Below are 27,267 nucleotides of genomic sequence, written 5' to 3' on the forward strand. Positions count from 1 at the left end.
GTCTTCTTTTAAAACTTCTAGGTTCCAAGACTTATAAAAATTCTCCAGCTTGAAATCAAGATCCCAAACGACTAGAATCTTGACAAGTAGACCTAGGCTGTATTATAATCTAGAAAAACAAAGATGTGGTCCAACTCCACACTGCTGGCCAGCTAGGGAAGGCATGTGTGCGGTGGCGGGAGGCTAAGGCTTGAAGATTCTGTGGAAACAAGAGCCCTCCCCCCGCCGCCCCGGCCCCACGAAGCTGTGCACAGGCAGGTTGTACGATCACACAGTCAGCTGCCAGCAAAATTAGAAGGTGGAGGTCAGGGAAGCTGGAAGCCTGAAGATACTCGAACCCAGCTGAAGACGAAGAAATGAGAGGAAGAGAAAGCCTGTAAGACATCCACACCATTAACAACCAGAGAATCAGGTTGCAATGGACCATTCTTAAGGCAGATGAAGCAGGAGAGACAAACCCTCTGGGAGTTCAGGGCGTAATTTGTATCAGGAGAGTGACAGCCCCTGAAATGAGGTGGGAGGATGTTTTCAGTCCCTCTCAACAAGGGACCCCAAAATCAGACCCAGAGCTCAGAGGAATTGGGAAATCAGAAGCCATCTGTCTATACCTGCTGCTCTGCTCTGAGGATGGGCAGAATATTATACAATTACCAGCGATCTTTACCAGAGAACTAAGTCCAGGTTGATTAAAGCATTATTTTTAAAAAATGAAAATAGTGATCATTTACTTGATCTTGGGTTGGGGAAGATCTTTCTGAGTGGAAATGGGGAGAGGAAAAGAAACGGAGACCAGATCTGAATGACCCAAAAGCTAGGTACCAAATGTCAGCAAGGGGTCCAGAACCCCCCACCCCATTGGTGGGATTACACCTGTGTCTTGCTGCTGGCAGCCAATCTGGCCAAGGCATGCAAAGTCTAAAATGGTCACACTCTTGACACAGTGAGTCAATGTCTAGGAATTTTTCCTAAGGAAATAATCAGAGAGAGATAAAAAATGACTTACACTATCAAAAGACTGGAAAAAAAAACATGAATGTTCAACAATAGGTGAGCAGTAAAGTACTTAGGAAATATTTCTAGAACAGCACACTATCTGGCCTTCAAAATCATGTTTCAAAGAATAGTGAATGAGAATGTGCTCACAAAACATCAGATTTTTAAAAAGTTAGTATGTATAGAATGATTTTTTAACTTATGAGATAAACATATACACACATACATTAGTACATCTGGAAGAAAACGCCAAAATAGTGGTTATATAATTGTATTACTTGGTGGGGAAACTTAGGATGATTTTAGTTTTCTGTTCCTAGGTGCCCAAAGCATGGTAACCAGGAAACTGGATGTCTATCACTCACTCTTCAACACTTGGCTTACTGTCACCTCTTCCAGGCAGTCCTCCTGCACTACCCTCCCTTACCCATGTTATTCTGGGTGCTCCCCTGGGGACTGGACTCCAGACTGGCCTCTGCTATGTTCTTTATTCCTGCATCATCAGACTCACTGTATCCCCATGACACATTCCGCTACTGTAGCCAGAAATTGGGGTGTCTCGTTGCTACATGCCCGGTCTGTGTGGACTCTGACAGATCTTCAGGCTAGAGTGCTGGATTGTGAACGTAATTGAGTACCTGGTCCTCTGTGCCCTGTGCCTCTCAGGCCGAGAAGGACCAAGCAGACAAGGATGAGCAAACCCCAGCAAAGAGAAAGCTCCTTACCTTGGCCAGCAGGCCTGAAACGCGCTTCACCTCCCCATGTGCCTTCAGCAGCTCCTGCCTGAGCTCCGAGCAGGACTGTTCCAGCTGGTCCTTCTCGGCTCGAGCCACAGTCAGCATTTCCTGGACGTTGCAGCCCTCAGCCATGGGCTCCAGGGGGCTGGCCCCTCCAGTTTTCTGCTCCTCGTTCTCCAGGGAGGCCTGCAAAGACCCGTTCTCTACCTGGAGCCCTTCCACAGGAAGCTGATGTGCTGCTGGGATCTCAGCTGTGGGGCCGCTGCTGTGCCGCTCCAGTTCCAGGCGGGTGGTCAGCTCCCTGTTCTCCTCCTGCAGGTGCCGGACCAGCTCCAGGGCACCGCGGTGCTCCTCCTCGATGGCACGCAGGCGGCACGTCAGCTGCTGCTGGATGCTCAGCAGCTTCTCACGCTCAAAGCGGCCCTGCTCCAGAATCTCTGTGCACTTCTGCTCCAGCTCCAGGATCTTGCCTTCCTGGGCGCCAGGCTCCTCGCCCTTGACACGCTCCTGCAGGAGGGTCATAAGCTTCTCATTCTCCTGACTCAGCTGCTCCGCCCTCTCCCGGTGCTGATGGAAGGACGTTTCCAGGAGTGTCTTCTCGTCCGCCAGCTTCTCATTTTCAGCCGTCAGCTCCTGCACCATCTGCTGCTGGTCAGATAGCTCCTGCAGTGTGGCCTGCAGCTCCTCGGCTGTGCTGTGCTGGTTCTCCTCCATCCTGTGGATCTTCTCTGCCAGGGACGCCAAGGACAGCTCGCTCGCTGTGTTCGGGGAGCTGCCGGCTACCGAGCACTTGGAGCTCTTGACAAGGCTCCCGGCAGGGGACAGGGGCCCCAGGGTGTCTGCCGGGATGTGTTCGAAGTCAGAGGCATCCGGGGACAAGGAGGCCTTGGTGACATCACTGCTGGAAGAGCCTGATGTCCGCAGGGCACCCTCATGTGGGTTTTTTCTGTACGCATCAATTTCACCCAACGCCTCATTCCCCGTCGGGCTCCCGAAGCTGGACTCCTGAGTTATGGATGTCGGGCAGCTGCTGTCCCCGGTGTGACTTGCTCCCCCCTCTGAATCTGGGGAGTGCTCAAAATAAGTCAGTTTCTCTTTCAAGGCCCGGTTTTCTTCCTCGAGCTCTGCGAGCTCTTTCTGGAAGCTCTTGTTCTTCTCCTCAAGGGCTCGGATCAAAGGTTCCGAGTCACCTGGCAAGACTGATGTTCCGTCCACACTGGAGTCCAAAGCATCCCCGCCTTCACTGTCCTGAGTCCGTTTTTCCATCCATTTCTTGAGTTCACTTCGGAGCCTGTTGATCTCACTGTCTTTCTCTTTAGCTTCTGCCAAGAGCTCCCGGACCTGGGACTCGAGCACAGCCCTCTCTGCACCTTCATGCTCCAGCCGGGGTCTTGGGGGAGCAGCCCGCACGTGCTTGGTGGGGGTAGGCGTGCTTGAAGAGGTGGGGCTGATCGTCACTTTCCTTGAGTTGGAGGGACCGCGTGGCACAGTTCTGTCTCTTGAGACAGTGATGGCGAGTTCTCGAGGGGTGGGAATGCCTGTCCTCTTGGTGGCTGTCACAGCCCCTGAAGACAGAAGAGACCAGTGAAACAAAGCGAGCACTTTTATGAAGGAAACCCAGTAACTTCAGCTCTCAGGGCATGTGGGCAGCATGGCTGCCACTCTTCCTCCATGGCATCCTCCCTGAAATTCCTACCCAGCTCCAACTGGGGCTTCTGCACCCCTGCCCCCAGCCCTGTGCTTCAGCAGAGCTGACGCCATGCTGAGCTACTCAGCATCACCCCGTCCCCAGCAATGGCTGCTGGCTCAAAGCACACACCAGCCCCACAGTCAAGGTCAACAAGACACCAGGAGAAGTTCCTGGGTGAGCGTCTAAACATACTGGTCACGGGTGAGTCTGGGGACGGCTGGCAACCATCATCACAGGAGGAAGGTGAGGATGCAGAGAAGAAAGAAGGAACCAAGCTCTTAGTGGCGCTGCAGAGCTGTGGGTCAGTCAACCTGAGGCTGGCCCTCCAACCGCACAAGCCAACAGTCACCTTTCATAAGTCACCTTAACCTAGGTTTTCTGTAACTTGAAACATAACACAACTGACAGTTGTGGCAGAATTGACAGTTCTGGCAACTAAGCAAAATACAGGATCGCTGTGAATTTTTAAATAAACACTCAAAAAATGTATCATTCCCATTCTGACTGACCAAATTTCATGAAGAAATCAGAACACCCAAATAATATTGTACTAGGCACAGGCTGATCTGATTCAATGACCTATTGTTTTTAACTAAGTGGGAATACTGTGCTCATTTGTATTCACAAAGAAACAAGAACCAACACTATGAGCGCCCAGCACATTCATCTGTAGTACAGTTTTCAATGCCAAACAGATTTACATAATGTGGAAATGATACAGAATTTAGAACTTACAATAGAAAATGTAAGGTAAGGAATTTATTTTCATCTATACTACCACAGTTATTTTTTAACCTTCACCTATACTACATTTTAAATTTTCACTTATACTGTTTACTATGGAAAATGTCAAAAAAGAAATCTAGAGGTGAAAACTCAGACATCAATCTCCTAAATGCTCCAGAAATGAAACCCACCTCGGAGGTTAAAGTATAAAATGAAAAATCTGGCCCTCTTACAAACTCAAAGGTGTGTGATTAATCAAGGCCGACTGCAGCAACTTACACAGCAATGGACCGTGGACTGGAGGCCTCTGCTGTGCAGGGAGGGTTGGGGGCAGGGACCCATCCACAGCCTGGCAGACGCCCCAGCCAGCTGAGGCAGAAGCAGGAACCACTGTGGTGAAACAGCTCTGAACCCACTGCCAAGACAGCCACTAAGTCATGAGCAACTGTCTCCCAGTGCCCCGGAATCCGAGGGGGTGATGTGGAGGCAGACGGTGGACACTGCTGAGCATCTGACAGCCGGATGCCTCTAAAAACATTGACATGATGAAGGCTAAGCTGTCGTAGTCATATAGAATAAGATTCAGGTTTTTAAGTTAACCTTTTCAAATTACCAGGTTTCCCTGGTAGCTCAGAGGGTAAAGAGTCTGCCCGCAATGCAGAAGACCCGGGTTCGATCCCTGGGTCAGGAAGATCCCCTGGAGAAGGCAATGGCAACCCACTCCAGCACTCTTGCCTGGAAAATCCCATGGACAGAGGAGCCTGGCAGGCTATAGTTCTTGGGGTTGCAAAGAGTCGGACACAACTGAGCAACTTCAGTTCACTTTCCAAATTAAATTACTGGAAAGCTAAGAGCACGGTAACACACGTGTGATGCATGGCTGTGTCCTGGTGCCTCTGGTACACCACAATAAATGCTCAGTGAAGAAAAGATGTGTTTAAATATCCTTGTAAAGTGAAGACTGAAATCACTAAGCAATAAACCTTTTCGTCACACCAGTCTTCTGGAGTGAAGTGACCTTGACAAGGACCGGAATGAAAACTGGGGGATACCTAAAGTTTCAACCTACTGACAGTGAGGACATGCAACACTGAATATCCAGGACTGACTGTCATGGCATCTGCATTCCTGACAACGCCACTAACGCCAGGCTCCTTTCAGCTGTCTGTCGACTGGGAAGAATGATGTGGACAGCAGCAGCTCACCTCTGCCATCGTGGCAGCGGCAGCTTCGCTTCTTCCTCTTGCTGACAGTCTCAGTCTGTCTACCGCTTGGGTGTTACTTATGCCTTATCTAAACTACTAGGAATTTGTTTACATCAAATCCAAGTCCATTTATGAATTACATCCAGTTGTAGATTATAAAGCACACAATCCAGCTGTACTTTCATAACATCTATTCTTTTTTGGTTCTCGCTGCTTCATCATCACTTGACGATCAATGTACTTGCCTCCTTATCTTCTTTAAAAGGCTCTTCCCATCTCTGGACACATCTTTTCAGAAACTATCATTAGCTGAGCATAAGTTGAGAGTGCTGCTAAAATTCACCACTGGACCAAACTAAAGTGGTATTACTCCCCGCTCTGCATCAAGACACCCCTTCACGGCCACTGGCAGGGTTAGGGGGCAGTCCCCCAGCTTACCACGTCATAAACCAGAAGGGTTCTTCCTCCCAGTCTCCTTCAAGAACTGAGTTCAGAGGCGTCAGCTCAGAGCCATCCAGCCACTGAGCAGGGAGACAGCCAGGGTGGCTGGAGCCTAGGCTGATGGGCAGGGCCCGGCATGGCGGGCACCCTTATGTCTTTCCTCTTCTGATCACTGCTTATTTGTGCCGAGGATGGCTGTCCAGCTACAAGAAGTTAAAATAAAAGCAAGCTCTGCCTAATACAATAATATTTTTAAACCATGTTTGACATGTTACATTTCACAACACCAGAGGAGAAACTGTATTTGTGGCTGATCACAGGTGCATCAAAGTGTGTGTCACAGACACACGCACAAGGAGGGGAGAGGACGCGTAGGACAGGGAGTGCTGAGCTGGTCAACAGTGAGCAGTTCTCCTGATTCTTTTTTACGTTATATTTATGCCATAAAGTAAGAAAAAGGGATCACAAGGAACTACTCTGTGGTGACCTAAGTACAAAGGAAATCTGAAAAAGATAGGATGTATGTATACAAATGGCTGATTCAGTTTGCTGTACAGCAGAAACTGACAACACTGTAAGCAACTATACTCCAATAAAACTTAAAAAAAAAAAAACGAGGGAAAAATCCTATCATAACAATACACAGAGAGAAAATGGGATGGGAAAAAATCCTTTCCATAGAACAAAAAGCATGTTTAAAATAAACAACAGTGCAGTCATTTAAATTATTGATAAGGTTTTAAGCAGTGGTTCTCATGAGCTGAAGATAAAACATTTTCAGTCTCTTTCTGATTTCCTCATCTTACCCAAAGAATCTGTTCCTGGGGCTGCTCTGTGTGACGTGTGTTCGGTAGGGGGAAAGGGTGGCAATTCTGAAGTAAACCATTAACCTTTCATTTATTCACCAAGGATTCGAGTCCTGCTCTACAGAGACACACAATTCACAAGACTGCATGCCGCCTGCCTGGTCTCCTAACACAAGCAGACTCGCTCATTCTATCTCTAAAAATCTAAAACTACCAGGTTATTCTGTATTATAACTCTTTATAACCTTTTTATAAAAAATAAGATAATATACTTAAAAAAAATTTATTTTTCTTTACTTGGCTGCGCCAGGTCTTAGTTGAGGCATGTGGGATCTTAGTTCCCTGACCAGGGATGGACCCCAGGCACCCTGCACTGGGAGCACAGTCTTAGCCACCAGGGAAGTCCTTTCGTAATCTTCTTCTTGGAAAATTCCAGTAATTTCTTTACTGTCAAATCTAATCTCCCCAGACTCCTCATCCGTTTCCGCTCTTGGCTGGTGGCTCACTTTTGAGAATCTTTGCTCTCTGCACTCACAAAATATTCTGACAGTGGCACCAGACATCTTGCAGTTTCCCCCATCAGAGAAGAACATATTTAAAGCCTCCTTCCTCCTTTCTTTTTGTAACCAGCCAGGCAGTCATGCAGATGTATTAATTAGCTTTGAGAGGGTCTCCATGTTTTTCCTTTCCTTTCAGTCTGACTCTACTCCAGGTCCTTGGAACATTCCATTGAAATTTCTGAAACATTCTCACAGGTCTTCCTGGTTCCAGCCTCCTCAGCCTGTAAGATGTTCTGGATCCATATCCCTATTTTCTGTTCCAGACTCTATATGTATTTCCCATCAAACGTCTTCCTGTGGTTTCAAGGTCATGCATAATCGCCAGCCACAGCCAACCGTACTCATCATTTGGGCCTTTCTGCTCCCCACAACCCTCACCGAACTCTTGCCAGTGTCCCCAGGGTCCCCAATACACCTGTGACTTGTGGAAATGTCATTCCCTTCCCACTGGATCCTTCTAACCAGCATTTAAACACACTCAATTCTCTTCCGTTAAGACACTTGCACCCAATGTTCACTGCAGCACTATTCACAATAGCCAAGACATGGAAACAACCTAAATGTCCATCAACAGATGACTGGATAAAGAACAGCGTATATGAAAGTGAAAGTGACTCAGCCTGTCTGACTCTTTGCAACCCCATGGACTATACAATCCATGGAATTCTTCAGGCCAGAATACTGGAGTGGGTAGCCTTTCCCTTCTCCAGGGCATCTTCCTAACCCAGGGATCAAACCCAAGTCTCCGCATTGCAGGTGGATTCTTTACCAGCTGAGCCACAAGGGAAGCCCAAGAATACTGGAGTGGGTAGCCTATCCCTTCTCCAGCAGATCTTCCCGACCCAGGAATTGAACAGGGGTCTCCTGCATTGCACGCAGATTCTTTACCAACTGAGCTATCAGGGAAGCCCCATGTGTATATACACAATGGAATATTACTCGGCCATAAAAAAGAACAAAATAATGCCATTTGTAGCAACCTGGGAAAGACTGAAGGCAAAAGGAGCAGAGGGCAGCAGAAGATAAGATGGTTGGATAGCATCACTGACTCAATAGACATGAATCTGAGCAAACTCTGGGAGACAGTGAAGGACAGGGAAGCCTGGTGTGCTGTAGTCCATGGGGTCACAAAGAGTCAAACATGACTTAGCAACTGAGCAACAACAAGCAACATGGATGGACCTAGAGACTGTCATACTGAGTGAAGTCAGTCAGACAGAAAAAGACAAATATGTAATATCACTTACATGTGGAATCTAAAAAAATTACAAATGAATTTATTTACAAAACAGAAATAGACTCACAGACATAGAAAACAAACTTATGGTTACCAGGGGGAAGCAAGGGAGGGGGGCAGAAGGATAAATTAGGAGCTTAACTGAAACATACCATTATATATAAAATAGATAAATAGCAAGGACCTACTGTATAGCACAAGGAACTATAGTCACTATCTTATATTAATAATAACCTATAATGGAAAAGAATCTGAAAAAGAATAGATATATTTATACGTATAACTGAATCACTTTGCTTACACCTGAAACTAACATTGTAAATCAACTAGACTCTAATAAAAGAAAAAAAAATTAAGAATTAAAAAAAAAGAGTTTCTGAGTCCACACCTTCCTTTAGCTAGTCTCTGATCTGTCCCTACCTGTCCCAGCAGAATCCGGCCCCACAATGTACTTCCAGGTTGTCTGCATTTCTTCCCCCTCATCCCCTCCTCTGCCCATTCCTATTACTCAATCAAACACTGTCTGCTGAGCTTATCAGTGGCTTCCACTGCAACATCCAATGCAGTGGGTATTTCTAATCCTCTCAGCAGGGCTGCAACAATACTGTCCTTTTTGACATGGGTCTCTGATGTCATACTGACCTAGTTCTCTCTGACCTCAGCAGCCACCCCATGTGGCCCCCCACCCCCTACTCTCTGCATGGTGGAATTCTTCAGATCCAGGTCCTGGGCCAATCCTCTTCTCGTATTACAAGTATTTTCCTGGTGCTTCTACTCAATCCCATGAGCTTAAACACCACCTGTATTCTGATGACTCTCACATCAACTCTCTTATATGGATCTCTCCTCTGACAACATATGAACATCAAACTACTCACTTGATAAGCATAATTGAATTATCACAAAAATATCTCAAACTAGATAAAAGGGAGAAAGAAAAGCTAGGAAAGTGTGAACAATGTGTAAAGGCCCTGGAGTACATGGAGGGGCTGATAAGAAAGAAGGCTAATGGCCACAGGGTGCTCAGTGCAGGTCTCACCATTGAAATTCAAGGTTACACACATTCAATAAAACAAGGCCAGGATGCTATGAAAAAGTAAAGGAAAAAGCTCTAGCTCTCAAAAAGTTTAAATATGTTTGTCAAATTAAAAGATTCAATGGAAGGAATACAATGCAAAATGAAGGAATTCTCTCAATGTGTACAAGAAAACGGAAACGATGAAAATCGAAAAGATAAACATGGAGGGCCAAACCAGGTAATCAAATAACCAATTAATAAAAATTCCAGAACTACAGATGAGTGGAAACAGAGCAAAGGAAATAATCAAAGAGCTTATGTAAGACAATTCCCCAAATTTGAGGAAGGTGTCGATAGAATTTATGTCAGGCAAAACAAAGAACAGACCCACAAGGAGATAGATAAATATTTTTAAAGTTTCAGAACACCAAGAATGTGTAAAAGTTTGGGGAAGGGGTGTGAACTGAGAATGAGCCTGGACATCAACATGTATTGGGTTGGCCAAAGAGTTTGTTCAGGTTTTCCAAAAGATGTTACAGAAAAGCCTGAATGAACTTTTTGGCCAACCCAGTATTCAGTTCAGTTCAGTTCAGTTCAGTTGCTCAGTCATGTCCGACTCTTTGCAACCCCATGAATCGCAGCATGCCAGGCCTCCCTGTCCATCACCAACTCCCGGAGTTCACTCAGACTCATGCCCATAGAAGGCAACAAAGCAAATGCCTACAGAGTTCGGTGGGAAAATGATTTTTAACCTCGATTTCTACACCCAACCTAACTACAAATCAATCAGAAAGGTAGAAAACACATGTCAAGACATGCACAGACTCAGAAAATTAAAATTGCTAACACCTTTTCTAAGGAAGTTATTCAAGGATGTGCTCCAGGAAAACAATGAAGCAAACCAAACAGAAGAAGAGTCATCATCCAGGAAGCCTGGCCTTATCAGAGGAAAGCAGTCAAGGGAAGTTTCAGATGGTATCCATGAAGCAAGTCTGGAGAACAATCCATGCTGGGTTGAGAGGATAAAGTGTCTAAGAAGGGAGGTTTCTTTAATAGAACACCTCATTGGAAGAAGCGTTGGGGGCGGGGGGAATGAGGATATAATAAAAATAGAGAAAAAACAGAAACCTCACAAAAAACAAGAAACTGCATATAGGTAACAAAATCATAGCACACGACTGCACTCTGCAGGGAAGCCTATCTTGCTGTTGTTCAGGCCCTAAGTCATGTCCAGCTGTTTGTAACCCTATAGATTGCAGCACACCAGGCCTCCCTGTCCCTCACTATCTCCCGGAGTTTGCCCAAGTTCACGTCCATTGAATCAGTGATGCTATCCAATCATCTCATCCTCTGCTGCCTCTTCTCCTTTTATCCTCAATCTTTCTCAAAAGCTTATCTTTGTAGTCATAATAACATTGCTACTGCTACTGCTGCTAAGTCACTTCAGTCATGTCTGACTCTGTGCAACCCCATAGACGGCAGCCCACTGGGCTCCCCCATCCCTGGGATTTTCCAGGCAAGAGTACTGGAGTGGGGTGCCATTGCCTTCTCCCATAATAACATTAGTACTACTTAAATTTACCTATACCAAAGTAGGAAAGACTGTTTTATACAACATTTGAATATTATCATCCTTGTTAGCAAAAAAAAAAAAAAAATTAAAGTACCAATAGAAGAAATTGAGAGGTAGAAGACCAGGTGAAGAAAGCTGGTAGAAAGCATTTTCTGGTTGTGACAACAGTTTCCAACCTCATCTCATAAATGGAGCGTCAAAGAGACTAAATGTAGTTGGCAAAACAAGAAAAAAAGATGAACTACATTATTAAAATTAAAACCAGTGATATGACACTGGGAGGAGGCAAAAGGTTATGAGTTAAATTCTCACCTATCATTGTCAGAAGATGAGTCCCCTAGGTCAACAGCAAGAACAACAACAACAAAGAAACCACCCATCTGTCTTCGCAAGTGGCTGTACTTGCGAAATGTCTACATGTGAAAAACTAAAAAAACAGCAATGTCAATAGAATGATTAGACAAGCCACAGACTAGGAGGAAAAAAATCTGCAACAGACGTATCTGATAAAGGACTGTTAGCCAAAACACACAAAGAACTCAACAATAAGAAAATGACCAACCTAATTAACGGGCAAAATATCTGAACAGAAACCTCACCAAGGAAGATAAACAGACGGCAAAGAAGCAGGTGAAGAGATGCTCATACATCATTAGGGAATTGCAAATTAAAACAAGGAGATACCACTGCACACCTATTTTAGAGTTGCTAAAGCCCGAAACACAACACCAAATGCCGGTCTGGATGTGGAGCAACAGGAAGTTGTACTTCTACTGGTGGGAACACAAAATTGTACAGCCACTTGCGAAGACAGATGGCTGGTTTCTTTGTTGTTGTTGTTCTTGCTGTTGACCTAGGGGGCTCATCTTCTGACATCATATCTTATTGCCTTTTCTTACCATCCACGGGGTTCTCCAGGCAAGAATACTGGAGTGGGTTGCCATTTCCTTCTTCAGAGGACCACATATTGTCAGAACTCTTCACTATGACCTGTCCATCTTGGGTGGCCCTGCATGGCATGGCTCATAGCTTCATGGAGTTAGTTACACAAGCCCCTTCAACACGTCAGCAATTGTACTTCTTGGTATTTCCTCAAATGAGTTGAAAACTTACATCCACACGAAAACCTCTAAGTGGATACTGATAGCAGCTTTAGTCATAGATGCCAAAACCTGGAAGCAACCAAGATGTCCTTCAGTGGGTGAATGGCTAAACTGTGGTACATCAGCCAGTGGAACATTAATCAGTGCTAAAAAGAAATGAGCTGCCAAGCCGTGAAAAGACACAGAAGAACCTTAAATGCTTACGATTAAGTGAATGAGCCCAATTTGAAAAGGCTACATTCTGTGTCATTCCAACCACTAACATATGACACTCTGGAAAAAACAAAACTATGGAGATACTGAAAAGATCAGTGATTGCCAGGATTTTAAAGGAAGGGGGTGGGAACAAGGCAGGACGGGGAGGATTTTTATTTATTTGGCTCTAGTTGTATCTAGTTGCTGCATGTAGAATCTAAAGTTCCCAGTTGTTCAGTTGCTAAGTCGTGTCTAATTCTTTGTGATCCCAATGGACTGTAGCCCGCCAGGATCCGTCTAAGGGACTTCTCTGGCAAGAATACTGGAGTGGGTTGCCATTTCTTCCTCCAGGGGATCTTCCTGACCCAGGGATCAAACCCGCATCTCCTGCATTGCAGGCGGATTCTTTACCACTGAGCCACTCAGTTCAGTTTAGTTCAGTCGCTCAGTCGGGTCCGACTCTTTCAGACCCCGTGAATCACAGCACGCCAGGCCTCCCTGTCCATCACCAACTCCCAGACTTCAATCAGACTCACGTCCATCGAGTCAGTGATGCCATCCAGCCATCTCAGCCTCTGTCATCCCCTTCTCCTTCTGCCCCTAATCCCTCCCAGCTCAGGGTCTTTTCCAATGAGTCAACTCTTCCCATGAGGTGGCCAAAGTATTGGAGTTTCAGCTTTAGCATCATTCCTTCCAAAGAAATCCCAGGGATGATCTCCTTCAGAATGGACTGGTTGGATCTCCTTGCAGTTGCAAGGGACTCTCAAGAGTCTTCTCCAACACCACAGTTCAAAACCATCAATTCTTCGGTGCTCAGCCTTCTTCACAGTCCAACTCTCACATCCATACATGACCACTGGAAAAACCATAGCCTTGACTAGACGGACTTTAGTCGGCAAAGTAATGTCTCTGCTTTTGAATATACTATCTAGGTTGGTCGTAACTTTTCTTCCAAGGAGTAAGTGTCTTTTAATTTCAGGGCTGCAATCACCATCTGCAGTGATTTTGGAGCCCCCAAAAATAAAGTCTGACACTGTTTCCACTGTTTCCCCATCTATTTCCCATGAAGTGATGGGGCCAGATGCCATGATCTTCATTTTCTGAATATTGAGCTTTAAGCCAACTTTTTTACTCTCCTCTTTCATTTTCATCGAGGCTCTTTAGTTCTTCTTCACTTTCTGCCATAAGGGTGGTGCCATCTGCATATCTGAGGTGATTGATATTTCTCCCAGCAATCTTGATTCCAGCTTGTGCTTCTTCCAGCCCAGCATTTCTCACCATGTACTCTGCATATAAGTTAAATAAGCAGGGTGACAATATACAGCCTTGATGTACACCTTTTCCTATTTGGAAACAGTCTGTTGTTTCATGTCCAGTTCTAACTTGCCTCCTGACCTGCATATAGATTTCTCAACAGGCAGGTCAGGTGGTCTGTATTCCCATCTCTTTCAGAATTTTCCACAGTTTATTGTGATCCACAGTCAAAGGCTTTGGTATAGTCAATAAAGCAGAAATAGATGTTTTTCTGGAACTCTCTTGCTTTTTCGATGATCCAGCGGATGTTGGCAATTTGATCTCTGGTTCCTCTGCCTTTTCTAAAACCAGTTTGAACATCTGGAAGTTCACGGTTCACATATTATTGAAGCCTGGCTTGGAGAATTTTGAGCATTACTTTATTAGCGTGTGAGATGAGTGCAATTGTGCGGTGGTTTGAGCATTCTTTGGCATTGCCTTTCTTTGGGATTGGAATGAAAACTGACCTTTTCCAGTCCTGTGGCTACTGCTGAGTTTTCCAAATTTGCTGGCATATGGAGTGCAGCACTTTCACAGCATCATCTTTCAGGATTTGAAACAGCTCAACTGGAATTCCATCACCTCCACTAGCTTTGTTTGTAGCGATGCTTTCTAAGGCCCACTTGACTTCACATTCCAGTGTGTCTGGCTCTAGCCCTTTCACAGTAAAGGTCTTGCCCTATTTCACTATTTAACCGGTGCATCTCCTACTTTGTTAATAAGATTTAAGGAAAAGAAATGCGAGTGTTTGTGGATGTTGTGGAAGCCGGTAACCTGCAGCTGGTTTTATAGGCAGTGCTGGTCCTTTGGACTTAGAACAAATGAGATAAAACATGAAAGCCTGAGGCAACTCAAGCAGTGCCATAAGGAATTGGGTCTCTTATCGCATCTCCAGCTCCACCTCACCTGTGGTAGGAAGTATTGCCATGGGCTGCCTTTTGCAGAGTCTCAATAGTTTTTCCTAGAGATTCACACATTCCTCACATTAAAGTTCACGGAAACTCCCTTTGCAAAGCAAACAGAGGAAAAAAATACACATAAGTGAGCCAAACTACTTGCTCATCTTGCTTCCTTCACTAAAGACAACCAGTACAGCCTACATTCAGAGACGATTTCTGCAACCAGATACATGTTTTGTCTCAGCTTCATTTTTCTTTTTCCAGAACAAGAATTAATTTTGCTCACGGTCCACTTGATCAGCAACTCGGGCAGAGTCTAAAAAACACCCGTAAATCTGCATTCTTCTCCTTCCCAAAGACCCACTCTGGACCTCGGCCACCACGCACGGAGCTCCAGAACCAGGGGGCTTCTGAACAAAAGACCCCTAACATTAAGAGGGGGCTCTGGCCTGAAGGAGGCCAGAGGCCACAGTGGCCGCTCTGTGTTGGGTTCAAAGCAAGATGAGGCAGGAGACAAAGCAGCAGTGTTTGGAGAAGAGCTTCTTGCAGGCAGCCCACATGGCGCTCAGTTCGTTGTCTCCAGGAGAAGCCAGAATGCAAACCACCACTGGATGGGCTGCTCCAGCAGACTGGCTGAAAGGGGCAACAGCAGCTGGTTTCCCCTGAGACCAAAGTGGCCTGGGATTTGCTCTGCAGGACACGTGGGCCTCCGGATCCACTGTGCAGGTCAAATGCCAGCCTTCCCACCTGACCCGAGGGCTGGCACCTCCACACAGGAATCCCCCAGCACCCTCGGTGTCTCCAGGCAGCAAACGCTGAGTGAGGAGGATGGGGGTGGTGGAGCTTTGGTGAAAGCAAAGACTTGCCCCTCCTTGGGCAGTAGAGATGGGAAAAGATGGACTCTATGAGGCTTGACGCAGAGCAGAATGACCCATCCTGGATCACTATTTAACTCTAATTCTCTACAATGGGGTTTCCCTGGTGGCTCAGAGAGTAAAGAATCTATCTGCCAATGCAGGAGACCCAGGTTCAATCCCTAGGTCAGGAAGATCCCCTGAAGGAGGGAATGGCAACCCAATCCTGTATTCTTGCCTGAGAAATCCCATGGACAGAGGAGCCTGGTGGGCTGCAGTCCTTGGGGGGGGCAGGTCACAAAGAGTCTGACATGATTGAGTGACTAAACACTAATACTTCTCTGAAATGAGACATGTGGCTTTATCTCACAGTGGTCACTGAGAAACTTCCAAGTTCCACCATTACAAGGGATGAAATTTACCTGAATTTACAAGTGGAGCAACAAGAGAATTAGGTCAACTGGGCAAGCTGAATCCTATTTACTTGAATTAGCATCACTTTTTTCTTTTCTATTCTTTTTTTTAAACCACCCATAGGTTAAAACATACAAAGGCGCTGTCCACATTCTTTAAACTGGAGTTCACCACATAGGCAGTTACAACAGTTCTTTACATTGTGGGGCACTTTGGTTCTCAAAGCATTTCCTACATAATACGAGGTTCACAAAAGTCAGCTGGCAATGTATCGCTATTTTCGCTTTTTGGACAAGGAAAATGAGAGTCTGACAGGCCTCACATTTTGCCCAAGGGTCACATAGTATGTCTTCTGATAGCTATTCTTATTGCTCAGTCATGTCCAACTCTTTGCGATCCCATGGATTGTACCCTGTCAGGCTCCTCTGTTCATGGGATTCCCAGGCAAGAATACTGGAGTGGGTTGTCATGCTCTCCTCCAGGGGATCTTTCTGATCTAGGGAAAGAACCTACATCTCCTGCATTGTGAGGCAGATTCTTTATGAGCCAAGCCATGTGGGAAGCCCTAAGGAGGCACCAAACAGTGTTATTTCAGAACTGGAAGACACAGAAATCATGTGGCCTGATCTGTCATGCAAAGCAGTATCAACAGCATCCAGCTTCCGTTGCTGTTTTAAACTCTTACGTTGAACACAGCATCAGCTGCTTCCACTGCTGAGCAGCTCAAAGAGCCGGACAATCCTTCTTTCTTTCCAACTGGATGAATGCAATCTTGGTTCACATGGCACACGTGGGTTCCAGTTCTGAAACAATCTGGAACCATGAAGAACAAGTGGCTTTCCTGTCCCTCATGATGTCTGAACATCTGAGAGCCACTTTCCTCCCCTCTGGCCATCTATTCTTAAAGCAGGACATCCTTAACCCTTCTGGCCCAGCCTCCCAGGTCCTGGGGCCAGTCACTGGATGAACTGCCTGGTGACTGAGTTCTGCCTCTGAGAGAGCAAAGTCCCTCTGCTGTTTCAAAAATCTCAAAATGTTGCAGATGTGGTCACTCAGAGTTTTCACAGCAGAAAACCCAACTCAAGCTTGCAGTCATAAGAAGAGAGGAAATGCTTGCAGAACTGGAAGTCCAGGTGCAGCATCGGCTCAGTGGGAAGATGTCCTTGGGGCCCGTTTCTCTCCAGCCTTCACATCTGCTTCCTGGATAGGCGCATCAGCCTCGTGGCCGCAGGATGCCTCAGGCAGCTCCAGGCCTCAAGTCTGCACATACCAAGTCCAATGAAGAGCACTCTCCCAGAAGCCCTGACAATGTCTCCTCACATCTCGATCGGAGGGTCTGAACCATCCTTGACTCACTGAAGCCAAGGGATCGGCTGACCTGCTGGAAGTGGAGAAATGGTGAATCAGGCAAGGAGAATGCCTCAAAGAAGAGGAAAGGAGATGCTGGGCGCAGACACCAAAGTTTCAGAAAGTGTTCATATCATGGTCTGAGCAGAGCTGGGTAAGTTTCCTGGTAGAGTACAGCAGTGCTGGAGTGCAACATAGAGAAAATGGCACAGTTCATTCCAGCTCAAAGCAAAGAACAAAAAAGGCTTCAGATCCCAGCAGGGGAGAGTAGGCATCAATTAAGAATGGAAATTGTGAATCAACAGATGAATGGACAAAGAAGATTGAGAAAGAGAGAGATATACACACACAATGGAATATTACTCAGCCATAAAAAGAAGGATATAATCCCATATGAAGCAACATGGATGGACCTAGAGATTGTCATACTGAGTGAAGTAAGTCAGAGAGAGGAAGACAAATATTATATAGTATCACATCCATGTGGAATCCAAAATACAACACAAGTCAACATACCTAGAAAACAGAAACAGACCCACAGACATAGACGACAGACTGTGGTTGTCAAGTGGGAGGGAGGAGTGGGCAGAGGGGGAGTTTGGGACTGGCAGAGGCAAACTATTACATACAGGGTGGATAAGCAACAAACTCCTACTGTAAGCACAGGAAACTATTATTAATATAGTTAATATCTTGGGATAAGTCATAGTACAAAATAATATGAAAAAGAATATATATGTATATCTAAGTCAGTTTGCAGTATAGCAGAAATTAACAAAACAGTGTAAATCAACTATACTTCAATAAAACTTTTTAAAATGTATACCATTTGCCACACATTTAGTGCATATACTGTGTAATATATAATACATATACATAACACTGGGCTTCCCAGGTGATGCAGTGCTAAGGAATACACCTCCCAATGCAGAAGATCAGAGTTCAATCCCTGGGTTGGGAAGATCCCCAGGAGGAGGAGATGGCAACCCACTCCAGTATTCTTGCCTGGGAAACCCCATGGACAGAAGGGCCTGGAGGGCTACAGTCTATGGAGTCACAAAGAGATGGACATGACTAAAGCAACTCAGCACATATGCATGAGTATTTTTAAGTATTATGCATATGTAATACTTAAAAATAAAATGTTAAATGAAAAAAGACCAAGTGGGATAGTGAATTTTAAGCTGATTATAACTAGGCAAACCTTTCTTGTTTACTAATGGTTTACCTACATGCAGGCTTCCCCTGTGGCTCAGATGGTAAAGAATCTGCCTGCAATGCAGGAGACCCAGGTTCGATCTCAGAGTCAGGAAGATTCCCTGGAGAAGGAAATGGCAATCTACTCTAGAAGTCCTGCCTAGAGAATTCCATGGACTGAGGAGTCTGGTGGGCTACAGTCCACGGGGTCGCAAAGAGTCAGACACAACTGAGCGATTTCACTTACCTGCATCCAACACATAGCTGGGATCAGATCCAGGATGGTTCATGTGCCCTGACAGTATGACCACTGTCATAGTTATGCTACTATTTACCAAACCCTCACGCTGCAGTTACTGCTATTTCAGGACCAGTCTTCCCATAACTTTAATACTTTGTTGTTGTTCAGTCACTAAGTTGTGTCTGACTCTTTGCAACCCCATGGACTGCAGAAGGCCAGGCTTCCCTGTCCATCAACCAACTCCTGGAGCTTGCTCAAACTCATGTCCACTGAGTCAGTGATGCAATCCAACCATCTCATTCTCTGCCCCTTCCTTCTCCTCCTGCCTTCAATCTTTCCCAGCATCAGAGTCTTTTCCAATGAGTCAACTCTTCGCATCAGGTGGCCAAAGTACTGGAGATTCAGCTTCACCATCAGTCCTTCCAATGAATATTCAGGGTTGATTTCCTTTAGAATGGACTGGTTTGATCTCCCTGCAGTCCAAGGGACTCTCAAGAGTCTTCTCCAGCACCACAGTTCAAAAGCATCAATTCTTCAGTGCTCAAGATTCTTTATGGTCCAACTCTCACAGCCATACATGACTACTGGAAAAATCATAGCTTTGACTATACAGACATCTGTCAACAAAGGGATGTCTCTGCTTTTTAATACGCTGTCTAGGTTTGTCATAGCTTTCCTTCCAAGGAGCAAGTCTTTTAATTTCATGGCTGCAGTCACTGTTCATAGTGATTTTGTAGTCCAAGAAAATACAATGTCACCGTTTCCACTTATTCCCCATCTATTTGCCATGAAGTGATGGGACCAAATGCCACTATCTTAGTTTTTTAATGTTGAGTTTTAAGCCAGCTTTTTCATTCTCCTCTCTCACTCGCATCAAGAGACTCTTTAGGTCCTCTTCACTTTTTGCCATTAGGGTGGTATCATCTGCATATCTGAGGTTGTTGGTATTTCTCCCAGCATCTTGATTCTAGCTTGTGCCACCATTTCAGGACAAGTCTCCCATAACCTCAATGCTTTAGACAACCATTATACTTTGTGGTTCTGTGGGGCAGGAACTCAGGAGGGGTGGTGGCTGAGGCTGTGCTGGCTCAATCCCATGGCCCAGCAGTGGGGAGCTTGGCTGGGTCTGGTGGGAGTCCCGATAGGGTATGGCCTCTCAGCATGGTGGGCTCAGGGTTCCCAGCGTCCCTGTTTCTGAAAACAAGGGACCTTCACGGCCTCTTGTTGCCCAGCCACAGAGGTCACATGGCGTCACCTCTGTTGTACCTAGTGGTCGGAGCACCCCAGCAGGTAGACGAAATAGAGCTGCATCTTCTGAAGAGGAACACACCAACTGTGTGCCTGTTCCCTAAACTGCTCACTGTATGACCTAGACATGAAGCCAACAACCAGCTTCCTGACGGTCCAGTAGTCCCTAAGGCACAACGAAGACACTGGTAAAGTCCATTCTGCTAGGCACACAACTCTGGTGGCTTGCACTTTCCTGGACAAGATGGTCCCACTTCCTTACTATTAACACATGCAAAGGCATACAGAGATAACAATGCTCTTTCTAAAACTGAAATAACCAAAACCCCCTACTTTCCTGAGCCATCGACATGAAATATGAGACATGGAAAGAATGCATTCTTTCATGTGGAGACAAAAGAGCTTAGTCTCTTGTTTGGGATCATGATATACACACACACAACATAAAGCTGCAAACACTCTTTTGTGAATTCTATTTCATCTCATTAGAATACAAGCATTTACAGCCTTCCAGGACAGTGGGAAGACATCTCGCTGCTCTATTTAGTAATATAGTACATTCTAAGAATGATGTCCTGCAATTTATTCACTGTTTCTAGATTTGGGCCACTATAGAAAAAGAGTACTACAACTGACAAACTTTTTCTATATTCACTGAATACTTGAGTAGTGCTGCTTTTACATCTAGAGGACAAAACCCCCCGAATGGAGCTGCTTTGTCAGAAGAAACGTATATTTTTCAATCTCAACAGCTACTGCCAGACTGCTTTCCAAAAAAACTGCCATCATTCACACTGCCACTGCCAATGCATGGGAGTAACTGTTTCTCTAGTCCCTGAACAGCACAAGAAGCTATTACTCTTCTGGATGGGTAAAAGATGGTTGCGTTTGACTTCCATTCTCTGGTGCAACTGATGTTCAGTATCTTTTTTCTTTTCTTTCCTTTTTGTCCTTTAATTGCTGATCATGCTGTTTCCGGTTGATCTGGACCACTATGTCCTTTGGAATCTGGCTCTTCCTTGTTCGTTTCTAGGCTGACTACAGGTACACAGGGCATCCTGCATTATCCCCTCAGATTATAACATATCTGTAAGCAGAGGCTGGCTGTGCCCCAGAATTCCTTCCCTTTCTCCTCCTTTGTAACTCGACTTTCTACTGGGCACGTGGCTTCAGAAGTGAAGGTGAAGTCACTCAGTCGTGTCCGACTCTTTGCGACCCGTGGACTGTAGCCCACCAAGCTCCTCTGTCCATGGGGTTCTCCAGGCAAGAATACTGGAGTGGGTTGCCTCCAAATTTAATTCTAATGACTCTGAATATAAGGTGATAGAAACCCATGTCACAAAGAGCAAAAAAAAAAAGACAGAATACAAGCTCCTTGACCAACTTAAGTAAGCTTTTATTGCTACAGACAAAGGAGGCAGATCCCCATCTTTAATTCATGTATTATAAATATTTAATACGTAGTATTTATTCCATATGTCTATATAAAAATGTCCTTTACATATTTATATGTGTTACTGTATTATGCTGTTGTTTAGTCACTCAGTCGTGTCTGACTCCTTGAGACCCTATGAATGTAGCCTGCCAGGCTCCTTTGTCCATGGGATTTCCCAGGCAACAATACTGGAGTGGGTTGCCATTTCCTTCTCCAGAGGATCTTCTTGACCCAGGGATCGAACCCATGTCTCCTGCATTGGCAGGTATTCACTTTAGCACTGAGCCACCAGGGAAGCCCAACCCTCTAATACTGCATTATAATGTATTATAATTATATATAATGCCTAATTGAATTATATAATACATATGAATACATTAAACTTCTATTTTATGTTCATATTTAAAACCATATTATATAAAATATATTCATTCAGGGACTTTCCTTGCAGTCCAGTGGTTAAGACTCTGTGCTTCCAATGCAGGACAAGCAGTTCGATCCTTGGTCGGGGAACTAAGATCCCACATGCTGTGCTAAAAGAAATGAAAACCCCAAACAAAATATATTCATTCAGAAAAGCTGACCCCATATTCACATTTCAAGAAAAAAGTTGTCCAGATTTGTCACAAGCATGTTCTGTATCACTGTCTCCATCACGACTAGAGCTACTTTTCAACCATCTATTCTAATTTGCAAGAGAACCATCAAAGCCGTTTGAGATTCAGTGCTTTTTGAATCCAGTGCCAGTATCATGCTGTCACTGAAAATTTTATACTAATACATATTTACATGATATCAGGTCGATTCTTTTAAAATAACACCTGGCTGTGCCAGGTCTTCGTTTTGGCACGCAGGATCTTTAGTTGTGGCATGTGGGATCTAGCTCCCCAACCAGGGATTCAACCCAGACCTCCTGTAAAGGGAGCTCAGAGTCTCAGCCAGAAGACCATCAGAGAAGAAACTTAGGTCAATTCTTAAAAAATAATTCTGTGAGTATATGTTTATCTCTGCAACCTAATCACCTACTGTACTGTCATACAATTTTTCAAGGCCTCAACAATCTATAACACTTGTAACTCTGAGATCATATCTCATGGCATAAATACTAAATCTGTCTCGCTTTTTTCTAAGCCACCTCTATAATAATAAATTTAGAATTAAATCAGATTGAGGTTATTTTAGTCTGTCTTCCCCAAATAGTACCTAATTATTCAGAACAAAGTAATTAAGGATATGCCCAGTTAAAAATGATGTTTTGTAAGGTTTGAGTGTAAGGAGCTTCCTTTTTTCCTAAGAAATAATTCTGGGGAGAAATTAGTCTCATATCCAGGCTTGAGAAGATTAATAATTTTATAACATTAAATCTGTCTACCCTGGAACACAGTATAGTTCCTATATCAAGTCTTGTTTTATGAACTACAATGAGACTGAATACTTTTTACCTTATGGCCTATAATATTCTAGATAAAATTATTCCTAGATATTTTATGGCACCTGTGGTTTATTTTTTTCAATTTCCAGAGTTAATCAGTTACTGCTAGTATAGAAGAAACCTATTATTCTTTTTTATTTATCTTACATACAATCACAAATTCCCTTATTCTTAGTTCTAATTTGTTTCTTTTTAATATTTAAACCAAAAGATGTTTTTGTTAATTGCATTAATACCAAAACAATGTTAAACACTAGTGATAACACTTCAAGTTTTCTATTTTTTTTTTTAGGAACAGGTTTGTGAACTTATATTTTGAGGGAAATTCATCCTTTTCCTTCAGTTTTTCAAATGTAGACTGAAATTTTCATTTTCGTACTTATAGCAGAAGACCTTTACTCATTTTTAACATTTTTCCTCTTTTTTTTGTTTAATCAGAGATATTTCCATTATTTGCCTTTTCAAAGAATTAGTGTTTGGCCTTATCTTCTTTACCATTTTATGCTTTTTATTTCATTCATTATTAACCTTTATCATTATTAACTTGTCTTTTATTTTTTCCCATTTATAAGTTGAATATTTCACTCACACAATTTCAGTCTTCCTTATATACTAATAAAAGCATCTATGATTACGCATTTTCCTCTGAGTATAGCATTAGTTCTAATCCCTGCTTTTTGCTACAATACTCTCCTCCCTCCATTTATCTCTAGATGATTTGTCATTTCTGACTTGACTTCCTTTTGGTGCAGAGAATATGTTTAAAGTGTCTCTGAATTCCAAGGCAGTTTTTAAAATAATCATCTCTTTTTTTTTTAACCACTAACTGCATTGGGTTAAGATGACAGATTATTGCAAATACAATCACAATGGTTATATTCGACTGTTTGTTTTCTGTGAGAAAGCACATCATCAACTTCTGTAAACAATCCCAGGTCTAGAAGAATGTATACACTTTCTCAGTGTGTTATTTACAATCTATATGCTTTGCTTTTTTTTGTTTGTTTCAGAGCTTGAAAACTGGCAGCCTGCAAGGTACAGATACGTTTTGCTTGGCTGGCAAAGTGCTTTAAAATGTATGACTCTCAATGCCTTTAGGCAAGGCATGCATTTTCCAGTTCCTCTGCAATACTGTCATCTCTGCTGTCTTACACCAGGAACTCACATATTCACGCTGCCCAGCTATTCCCGTGGGCATCCAAATCAACAACCTCATATCCCCTGGCCCTTCATGTTAGAAAAGACACACAATTAACATCTCCTGGCATAACATGTTTTTTTTTTTTTTTAACTAAATTCTTCTTTTATCCCCAGTATTTGTTCTACCTATTTTGTTGCTCAAAGATTAAAGATGGTCACATATTTGGGGTTTTTATCACATACTATCACTCTTTGTCCTGTTCAACCCTTTTGTTCTTGCATTCCTCTATGTCTGACACTAATACTGCTATCTCTCCCTTTTTAATAGATGGATTTGGCTTAAGAATACTTACTGAGGCTATTTCTGTGGTTTCATTGTTTCCAATACTGCTATTCCTCTGTAGCCTGCTCACCTCTCATTATCATACTCAATCCCTGTTATTGGGGGAATACTAGCTTTCTATTGTGTTCGTGATTACCAGCTATCGTTAACAGTCCTAACCACACCTTCATCAAAATTAAGTAACTATGCCTCCAATCACATGCCAACAAAGACGAAATTCATTTCACAGTTTTACATTTGAATGTCTTGAACACCGCCAGCCAGCGCAATCCTGGGTTTTGCTGAGGTAGGCTAGAGTTTTTAGTTCTGAGCTGTTCCCTAGATTCTCCCTGAGAGAATAATCCTTCTTTTCAAGAATCCTACTTTACACTTCATGCATTTTCAGCCGCATTACCATACTCTACTTGTGTACACTGTGTTTCCTGCTGCCAGATTCACACTCACTTCAGCTCAGTTCAGTCATCTTCAGCCGCGTCCAACTCTGCAACCCCATGAATCGCAGCACGCCAGGCCTCCCTGTCCATCACCAACTTCCGGAGTTCACCCAAACTCATGTCCATCGAGTCGGTGATGCCATCCAGCCATCTCATCCTCTGTCGTCCCCTTCTCCTCCTGCCCCCAATCCCTCCCAGCATCAGAGTCTTTTCCAATGAATCAACTCTTTGCATGAGGTGGCCAAAGTACTGGAGTTTCAGCTTCAGCATCGGTCCTTCCAATGAACACCCAGGACTGATCTCCTTCAGAATGGACTGGTTGGATCTCCTTGCAGTCGCCAGGGGACTCTCAAGAGTCTTCTCCAACACCACAGTTCAAAAGCATCAATTCTTTGGCGCTCAGCTTTCTTCACAGTCCAACTCTCACATTCATACATGACCACTGGAAAAACCATAGCCTTGATTAGATGGACATTTGTTGGCAAAGTAATGTCTCTGCTTCTTAATATGCTGTCTAGGTTGGTCATAACTTTCCTTCCAAGGAATAAGCGTCTTTTAATTTCATGGCTGCAATCACCATCTGCAGTGATTTTGGAGCCCCCCAAAATAAAGTCTGACACTGTTTCCACTGTTTCCACATCTACTTCCCATGAAGTGATGGGACCAGATGCCATGATCTTCGTTTTCTGAATGTTGAGCTTTAAGACAACTTTTTCACTCTTCTTTCACTTTCATCAAGAGGCTCTTTAGTTCCTCTTCACTTTCTGCCATAAGGGTGGTGCCATCTGCATATCTGAGGTTATTGATATTTCTTCTGGCAATCCTGATTCTAGCTTGTGCTTCTTCCAGTCCAGCGTTTCTCATGATGTACTCTGAATATAAGTTAAATAAGCAGGGTGACAATATACAGCCTTGATGTACTCCTTTTCTTATTTGGAACCAATCTGTTGTTCCATGTCCGGTTCTAACTGTTGCTTCCTGACCTGCATATAGGTTTCTTAAGAGACAGGTCAGGTGGTCTAGTATTCCCACCTCTTTCAGAATTTTCCACAGTTTATTGTGATCTACACAGTCATGCTCACTACTGTTTCCTAAATTCTTCACCTTCCTCCTTGCTTTTCCTACTGATCCAGTGGCCAATGTCTCATTGGACGTGAGCATTTGCTCAAATAAGGGACATAAATCCTTCAGGTCTGCAAACACCCTTCTTTGGCCGAGTCATTGGGGTGAGTCATCTTGGCAGGGGGAACTGACCTGGCATCCTTTCTGACCACCAGCTTGTCAACGTTTCTCCTGTATGCTTGGGGATGTCCATGCTTGATGACTCTTGTTCAACTGAGGCCTACCTACCCTTAAATAAGCTGAGAACATCACGTTTGCTTTCTCAGCTGCCACCCTTCCTTTTGTAGCCAGGGAGGCCCCGTGACCTGCCACTGTGTGCGCCTGCTCTGGATCCTGACTTGGGAACTCCCGCTGCACAGCGAGGACTACACAGCTGTGGTGGCTGCAGCAAGACCCAGGTCCTGGCAGGTGGTGGCTCGGGTGTACACTGTGACCCCAGCGCCAGGGTGTCTGGTGGGCAGATGCACTGACCACGCTCCTGCACACATACAGTGACGTGTCCAGCTTGAGCCACCCCTGCCTGCGATTCCAGGCAATGTTCCTAGATGCAGCATCCCCAAGCCTTGCTTATCAGCCCTTAGGACTATTCCACAATAACTTAATAGCCTTTAAGAACTCATCTTCTTCCTCAAGCTATCAAAAGCACCTTCCAGGGCCTACAAGGCTGAGCCTAGGTGGACAGGGCTGGTACAGAGACTCAGAGCTCTTCAGAGTCAACGGTCCCTACAGATGTGACTCTGACTAGCTTCCCAGTGTCACCTCCTCACTCCTCAAAGGTGGACTGGTCTTCCTGTTGAGAAGCCTGGAGGATTTTTATCTTTATTGCTGCAGCCTAGCCACTGAGATATGTCTTCTTCCAGATTTCTGTGATCCCCCTTCCTCTGACATCTAAGATCATCTTCAGCTCCAAAGGCCTCCTCCTTTTATTTAGTGATGTCTCCTCCTTTTTCCTTTTTCCTGCTAGAAATCCTAGTGTCCAGTGATTAGATTCCCCAGATGGACCTCAAGCATCTTTCCTTTCTTAACCTCATGATGTCAACATCTTTGTGTTTACAAGACACTCCTTCCAGAAAACTAACTCAGCTCTCAGTAGGGGCTGCAATCCTTTGTATTTCATCTTGTAAAAGGTTTATTAGAAATACTAACTCTTCGAGAGCTGTCATTTTTGGTGAACGCTTTCTTCTGTTTATTCTAAACATGCAGCTAGAGTTCTCCAGCTCAAGTTATTAAATCTCTCCGAAAGTGGATCAAAACTGTTTTCTGTAAAATAAGGGTTTGGCCCCCCAACACCCAAACACAGCCACATTTCTTGGGCAGTGGATATCATCAGGCAGAGCTGTGAATGGCCTGGCACACCAAGATGCCCTCCACCCAGCCTTGGGGAACATTTCTGTCTGAGCACAGGTCTCTGAAAATAAACAGAGGAGATGCAGTCTTTCCCAACTGCCAGCTCCTCCTGCTCCAGGCTCCTGGGATCTGTGGGACTGGGGCCCTTCAAGACTGAAGTGGTGGGGGAAGCTGTTCCACCTGACACATTTCCCTGTGCTGAAAACTGCTTCTGTCCTGACCAGTGGGAGAGGACTC

General features: G+C 44.4%; 1 protein-coding gene across 8 annotated transcripts in view; it reads right to left on the bottom strand.

The window, feature by feature from the left end:
• The window catches only part of SPECC1 (sperm antigen with calponin homology and coiled-coil domains 1), a 203,412-nt gene that overhangs the window by 69,432 nt on the left and 106,713 nt on the right, over positions 1-27,267 (bottom strand). For all 8 annotated transcript variants that reach the window (XM_042256705.2, XM_042256704.2, XM_042256703.2 and 5 more), the window contains one exon: positions 1,719-3,295. In XM_042256705.2, the coding sequence (XP_042112639.1) occupies positions 1,719-3,295 (1,577 nt within the window). The remainder of the gene's footprint in view (positions 1-1,718; positions 3,296-27,267) is intronic.

This window comes from Ovis aries, chromosome 11 (genome assembly GCF_016772045.2).
Source record: "Ovis aries strain OAR_USU_Benz2616 breed Rambouillet chromosome 11, ARS-UI_Ramb_v3.0, whole genome shotgun sequence".
NCBI classification, from domain to species: Eukaryota; Metazoa; Chordata; class Mammalia; order Artiodactyla; family Bovidae; genus Ovis; species Ovis aries.